This window comes from Rutidosis leptorrhynchoides, chromosome 6, assembly GCF_046630445.1.
Source record: "Rutidosis leptorrhynchoides isolate AG116_Rl617_1_P2 chromosome 6, CSIRO_AGI_Rlap_v1, whole genome shotgun sequence".
In the NCBI taxonomy this organism is placed as follows: domain Eukaryota; kingdom Viridiplantae; phylum Streptophyta; class Magnoliopsida; order Asterales; family Asteraceae; genus Rutidosis; species Rutidosis leptorrhynchoides.
The window spans coordinates 125,966,172-125,973,836 of record NC_092338.1 but is presented as its reverse complement, the minus strand read 5'-3'; the positions used below and the strand labels follow the sequence as shown (position 1 = coordinate 125,973,836).

General features: G+C 34.2%; 1 protein-coding gene across 1 annotated transcript; it reads right to left on the bottom strand.

Annotated features, from left to right (window-relative positions):
* Positions 1-1,922: 1,922 nt before the first annotated feature.
* Positions 1,923-7,358, bottom strand: LOC139852295 (methylenetetrahydrofolate reductase (NADH) 1-like). The gene is made up of 11 exons (XM_071841565.1): positions 6,843-7,358; positions 5,658-5,718; positions 5,406-5,488; positions 4,471-4,644; positions 4,122-4,295; positions 3,915-4,015; positions 3,691-3,802; positions 3,493-3,573; positions 3,223-3,400; positions 2,272-2,610; positions 1,923-2,170 (listed from the first exon to the last, which is right to left on the bottom strand). The coding sequence occupies exons 1-11, from the start codon at positions 7,251-7,253 to the stop codon at positions 2,091-2,093; spliced, it is 1,794 nt and encodes a 597-aa protein (XP_071697666.1). The 5' UTR covers positions 7,254-7,358; the 3' UTR covers positions 1,923-2,090.
* Positions 7,359-7,665: the final 307 nt, after the last annotated feature.

The window sequence follows — 7,665 nt, the reverse complement described above, 5'->3', positions numbered from 1 at the left end:
ACCCAAACTTGATGAAATCGGTATGAAATTGAAGAGGAAGATGCAAGGATTCCAAATATGTAATTTGTTTTGATATTTGATTGCTAACTTGAAAATGGATGATGAATCTTTGAATTTGAGTTTGAGAGAAAAGTTGAAGTATTAGAGAAAAGAGGAGGTGAAATGAATGGATGAGAGGTCATGGTGACTTGTTGACCTAGTCAAGACTATGACCTCTCGGCAAGTTTAGTCCCTTTAAGTTTGAATCGGGTGCGTGAATTACCTAAACGAAATATTTTGAAACGCGTATTAACGGAGGATGTTATAATTATATAACGGACTTTAAATTAGTATAACGGAAAGTAAACGGAAAAAGACGGGATGTTACACGTAATACATTTCGGATGTTGGTCATGCCGAAGCTCGAAATGTATTAACTTTTGTGTAAATTATAATTGGATCGTTCAAATAAAAGTGTTATTTATATTATTTATATTGGTAATCTTTATAAATAAAATGTTATTATTTATATTATTATTGTGTTAAGCGTTATAACTTTTGTTTATATTGATTATATTATTGTTGTTCAAACTTTGGAAATCGAATCCGAGAGCGAAAAAATCGAATCCGCGTTCGAAAACCAGTCAAAATCTGAGAAAAAAGATTCCGGAAAAAATCCTGAAAAATCAACCCCGAGAACCATAAACGGTTCGAGAAAATCCGAATTTTTTTGTCCGTTTTTTAATCCTGATCCGGTTTTTGTGCATGTGTTCGGAGGACGGATGCATAGAAGGGTGCGAAACTCATCAAATAGAATTCTCGGTAGACCTTTTGACAATATGTCGGCTATTTGAAAACGTGTTGTAACATGTAGTATCTGGACTTGACCTTTGGTGACCTTCTCCCGTACAAAATGGATATCTAGTTTAATGTGCTTTATTCAGTGGTGTTGAACCGGACCACCAGATAGGTAGATACCTTTGATGTTATTGCAAAACACCAATATAGCCTTCGAGATTGGGCAATGCAACTCAAGTAGTAAATTTCTCAAGCAACATGATTCGGCTACAACATTTGCAACACCCTTGTACTTCGCTATAATAAGTGAGACAATTTTTTTTAGGACGGATGAAGTATAAGTAGAGGCACACCCATTTCATATTGTAAACGGTGAAAAACACACGTGTAATCCATCTAAATGTGTAAAAAGACCAAATTACCCCTAACTACGATATAACAATATCGAGTTCCAAACAAAAAGACCCAAAAGTGTATGCTTAATGTTATATGGTATAATTGAAAATTAGATTTGTGATTAAACGCTTACTACGCATCAATGCATCATCCTTTTTAAAATTTTTAGGGGCCGTTATCGATAGTGGAGTGATTAGATAGGGAGTATGTCGCGAACAAGCTCGCCAGTTGCTAGTGCAACGTAGCCTTGGCGGATATATGTGGGTCCTATATTTTTTTATCTTGTACCATTTGCTTAATTACTTGTACATTTTATATTTTATGTGTATATTTGTGGGTATTATTTAGTGAGATAAGGAGTGTTTCGTTAAAAGAATGTTGTGGGAGGATGTGGAGGAGAGAAGTCATGTTAAAGGTTGTTAAGATATAAAGTGATCTTACAAAATGCAAAAATTATAAACGATCATGTGGAGATAAATGTGGTATAAATTCCAATTACCTTTCTCAAAGAAAAACAGGGTGCGATTTTCAATTACCTTTCTCAAAGAAAAACACGGTGCCATTGACGCCCAACAACGCAATGTTTACTTGAAAAACTTAAAACTTATTTAACACAAAAAGCCAATAATACAACTAGACATTACACTGTTTACTACTCCACATTACAGTATGAGCAATGACACAATGATACTTGTGGGTATACTAAAAGTAAATAGGAGCTCGTCCGCTCTTCTTTTTTAATCAAACTAAACAAATTGATTGCTTACACAAACGTAGTGACGTAGCTTGCACAATGAATGTAACATTATAAAACAAGAAAGCTGTCAATATATAAAATTATAACCGTAATCTGATCATTTTCTCTATAGAGGAGATTCATGAGAACGAACGTGAACCAAGAATCCGAGTTAATTCGTTTAGAATCCCTTGAAAACCGAGAATAAGTTGCTGTTGATGTAATCATTATCAACCAAGCTCACCAAGTAGTGTGTTTTCTCTACCTGTATAGTGTAACCACACATTATCAAATAAAAGGCTAAAAGACTAGTAGTCTCTAGATACATTTTCAACTTCATATAAGAAAAAGGTGCAGAAAACGAACCTCTTGGAGAAGAGATCTAGAAGAATCATCCTCAGGATACAGTTGGGCCCATCCTCTTGACCAGATTTCAAACGCCTCGTCCTTCCATATCAAGAAACTTGAAGGATCAACAACAGTTGGTTGAATGATTTCCTTAGCTGGGAATACTCCCCATGTTACTGCGTTCACGTCATTTTTCCCGACGTTGGAAACCAAACTGCCTTCTTTGTTGACGGCGATGTATGTGAGTGAAGGGTACTCCTTGGATTTTTCCACGAGAGCGTTTAATTTTTCGGCTGAGCAGAAAAACTCTACATACGCTTTCTGGTAAACGTATCCACCTGCAGGGCCCCATCCTTCAAAGCCAAACAAATTGGTCAGGATTAATTATATACTCCGTAGCTTTTTGGTCAGAACTGTTCAAATTGTTAAATACTTATCTTAATATAGTGATTCATTTATTGTTGCACACAGAAAAACTATACTTTGCAATAAGGTGGGAATTTTATTGTATTTATTACTTACAAGACAGGTAATATAAGTAAATAAATTGGTAAACTTTCAGAAAGATTTACTTAAGAATGAAACGGATCAAACGGTTAGAAAGTGACCCGAATTGTATAAATTGATTATCATGTACTACCCCTTATGTGTATATTTTCAACAAATAAAAGAAAAGAAGAGAAGAAGATTTTTATTATAATAAATCGATAATATATATTTTTTAACATATTACATTAATTGTTCATAAAATGCAAGGGACAATAGCAAATAAACGTTGGTCAGTCATCCAACTTGAGCTGTTAGTTCTATATAAAGATACTATCCACTTTGACCTGAGCCTGTTTTGCCCAACCCATCTGACCCGTCCATTTGTCACCTTTACTTTGAATGACTCTCTACTTTTATATAGTGAAATTAAAATTTTGAGTCAATTAACAGGAATTTGGATTGAAACAAAACCTTACCAATCGATGGGGAGTCAGATTTCGCTCCATTAACTGCCGGTTGGCTGTTAATGGTGAGGAAACCCTTGAGGTTGATTGAGGCTAGTTGTTCGTCGATAATCTTTGTCTCTGGCTGAAGTCCATCTAGTTCAGACCAAGGGCTAGTTTTTAGCTGCCCAAGGCAGTATTTCATGAATTTCTGAAATACAGGGGTTTTATTAGGCACATTTTTATATGGAATGTTGTGAAAAATTCGTAAACACCAATTATATTTGAACAGACAGATCATACCTCGGAAATATCATCAAACTTTTTCAATGGAACCACCCACTCTTCTTGAACTTTCTTGTCACGTGAACGTGGGCGCAAAAACTGCTCATAAATTCACAACACATGAGAATAGAAACCTATATATTATATCTAGAAACTTCATCAATTTAAACATGATTGATTTATATACACGAGTAAAAATGGTATGTACGTATGTACCTGATGGTCGGTTAATGCTCCATATGATGCATTAGAAGCATCACCCCAACGCCCATGTGGATATTGCTCCCAACCCGTAGTTCTTGTTATGTAGCTCTTTGGACGATTGGCCCTATAAACATATAAAGACAAGTAACGTATTTTTAAGTTAGAACTTAAAACACGTTACAATGGAGCACAGTGGTAATAAATCAACTAAAAAGTTCAAGTGTCGACTCAATTACCAGAATATTGGTCTCACATCCTCCTTAAGACGGAAAAGGTTGGTAGGTCTCCTCCATGGTAGTGGCCTTGATATCTTAGACTCTTCGATCAATCCAAGATTCTGCATCGCAAGTATAACGTAAATTTACTATCGAAAATGCTAGCAATGCTATTAATTTTTAAGCATCCAATGTTCTAAATTGAAAGATAGTTGAAGATTTCCTTACAGTTAAAATTGCCAGTGCAGACTTCTCCATGTTGAGTGTATAAAGATGCAGCGTTTTGATTCCGCTAGCCATGATCTTCTTGCACATTTCAGTTCCAAGATGGACCCCATAAGCTCTAACAGCCTCCTCATTGTCTTTGATTGGCTCCAAAGCAGCAGTAATTTCAGATGGGATCTGCAGTACATAATTCCATATCAGAATAGCGAACAAACATAATTATCAGGTCAATTTCACATGAAAAGGTAAAACTTCAAAACAAATTATGGTTTATTTTTCCCATGTCGATCATTCTTTAGGTCCGCTTGTATATGAAAATAAATTAGAACACAAGGTTTCGAGGACCGCATACCTTAGTTTTGCAGAAGCCGGTCATGCGGATGAAGCCATTATAGTTGTTAATTGGCATAATACCCGGAACAATGGGGCAGGTAATTCCAATTTGCCGACAGTCATTCACAAACTTGAGAAAGTTGTCAACATCGTAGAAAAGTTGAGTGACGATCACATCTGCTCCAGCGTCAACCTGCATTATGAAATTCCAAGATGGGTTAGAAACTGATATTAGTCAACTAATGCTTTGATTGGTCAACTATGACGCTTAGGATAATTATATGAGTTTGCTGCTTTTCAATTTTCATCTTAAAATAATATTTGTATAGCCCAACAAAATCCACCCCATAAAAAGTGCATGTGAAATGGACTAAGGTCTGTGAAATGATAACAATCGTGGAGAAAGTTGTCTTCAACTTTAATAAACTTTTCTAATACATCACCAGTTTAGAAACCCACATGTTACGGCGGTATTATAAATACAATTTTTTATTTTATTAACAAGAGGTAAAATTAAAACTTATTTAAAAAAATTAGGTGCTAAATATATCAGGGTATTAAAATTTATGCGTAAGCGTCTATAACATGACGCAACGTGCAAGACCATAGTATTTTTGCTGTTTTGTTTGAGTATAAAATTAAAATATTAAAGACTAAAAGACATGTTGTAGAAGTATAGTACGTAGAATTATTTAGACAATGGTAAAAGCATTTGAATCGTTTTATAATTTTATTAGAATCTTTGTTCTACTTGATGTTTTAATTGTATAACTAAATCTAACGTGAAAAATTATAATTTTTCAAACCTACATATTTGAATTCACTGGAAACGTATTCACAGTAAGATTGTAATAATGCAATATTTTGATCATTGTTAAAACCTTTGCAACTTGCAAAATGTACTTATCTCAGAAATACAACCTCAAAGCACCTAAATTTGAAAGTATAATGTACCTTTCTTTTAAGGTAAGCAAGATCCTTTTGATATGATTCTGGTGTAGCCAAGCCATTGCTTTCAATAACCTCAGGGTGTGCCTCTGCGAAACAACGTTTTATAAAATTCTAAGAATAATGATCACATTTTAACTGAAACTGACCCTAATATAACAAATAGAATAATATCTACGAAGTACCAACATGTTGCATAAAAATACTTGATAGTCTAGAAATTGAAAAAAAAAAAAAAAAAGGAAGGGAGATGGAAACCTGGGTAACCAGCAACAGCTATGCCAAAATAGTCACCATATGACTTGCGGATATGCGCAACCTACAAAGCAAAAAGTCCACACATATTAAAGCATTATATCCTGAATCGTTTATCATCTAACTAAATTGGCAATATTACACCTTGATTTTAGACTTCACAATAGATCAGTTCATTGAGTAATACGGAGTAAGTAAACTTCAAGTAAGTGATCCATAATCTCAACATGGTCGTAAAAGTTAGGGTCGGCAACTAGAGCTTAAAAGTCAGTGACTCAATGATCTAGCAAAATTTATTAAAACACTAACTATTAGGCACTTCATAGATCTCAAAATCAAATATTCACCAAAGCATTGTTCTAAACGGTCTAATATACAATCAAAGGGCCATTCACCTAGCGGTATTGTGGTGCCCTTTCAACCATGGGGTTGGGGATTCAAGTCATGAATGGAAAAATGTGTGTATATTCAGGATAGGAGGTAGGGGTAGCATCTAAAATATAAAAACCATTTACTAAACAATGCACCAAAATTGACTATACCCCAAAAAGTCAAACTTCATAATCCCTCAAATCAGTAAGAAATGAGTAAATTACAGATACAAAGATGAAATATTTTCAGGCATTTAGATCATCAAACTTATGTTGTTAGTTATCAAAGAAACTTAAGTAAATAAATGATCTATTATACGTGAAGACTAAAAACAAAATAAAAATTAATTAATCGGTAGATAACTAAGAATGTCACTTTGCCAGTAGCTTAATCATCAATTACACTTCAAATTTACAGATTCGAGACTAATTTCCAGTTAACATCAACATCTTATGCTTAGTGCAGAAATATAACATTTTCAGGCATTCAAATCAATAATTATCCACTCAATCAATGTCGCTATCACAAATTAAAACCTAATCAATCAACATATACCAGATCATGATTTATTCAAATCTACCTAATCAATTTCTTCAGCAAACAAAATTGTCGGTACCTCAATTCACTAAATTCAAAACTAACTTCCGGTTATAGATCTAATCGGATGCTTAATACAGTAATATAACATGGACGTTCAGGCATTTACATAACCTAAATATTTTCAATCCAATTATTAATTAATTATTAATTATAATTAATTAATTCATATGTAATCAGTAAGATGGTGTATAGTACTAGTAGATTATGTATATATACCAGATCAAGAGCACAGGCGAAACCGCCCTGGATCTGAACAAACTTATCCTGTCCACGTGGCGGATCACCTCTAAGGGCCAAAACATTCTGAATTCCATCTTTTTTAATAGTCTCCAAAGCATGATCTATTTTCTCCAACGGCATATTTGTACAGGTTAAATGCATCATAGTTTCAACACACACTAAATTCTGCATTCGTCTTGCTATCTCTAACGTTACATCAGCCGTTGATCCGCCTGCTCCCCAAGTTATATCACAAAATGTAGGATCATGAGCCACCATTCGTTCCATTCGTTCGAATAAGTTTTCAACACCTTCTTCGGTTTTAGGTGGAAAAAATTCGAATGAGAATACAACTTTTCCGGCGTCTCCGGCCGCCGTTGATTCTAGAATCTTCTGAATTACCTTCATTTTGATGTGTTAGAGAAAGATAGGGAGATATGAAGATTGAGGATTTAGTGTTTGTGTGATGTGGAATCAGATCTTGTGGTCTGATTGATTTCACAACAAAACACACTGATGGAGGGCACGCAAAAATTGGTAGATCTGCTGCTTCTTTTATAATGTACAAATAATACTTTTAAGTCCTTTAAATTTTGAGAATGTGCTTAGTAGGTCCCTATACTTTTGTGATATGTTTGTTAAAGACATTGTGATTATGATTCATATTCATATTACAATCTCATTTTCTAAGAGAAATTAACTAAATCACGAAAAGCATTTGTACAAAGTTATTACTCGTATGACAAACTATATACGGAGTATTAAGTGGCAATTATTTGGTTTTTTATGACACATCTTGTATGCCACTAAATGTTATTTT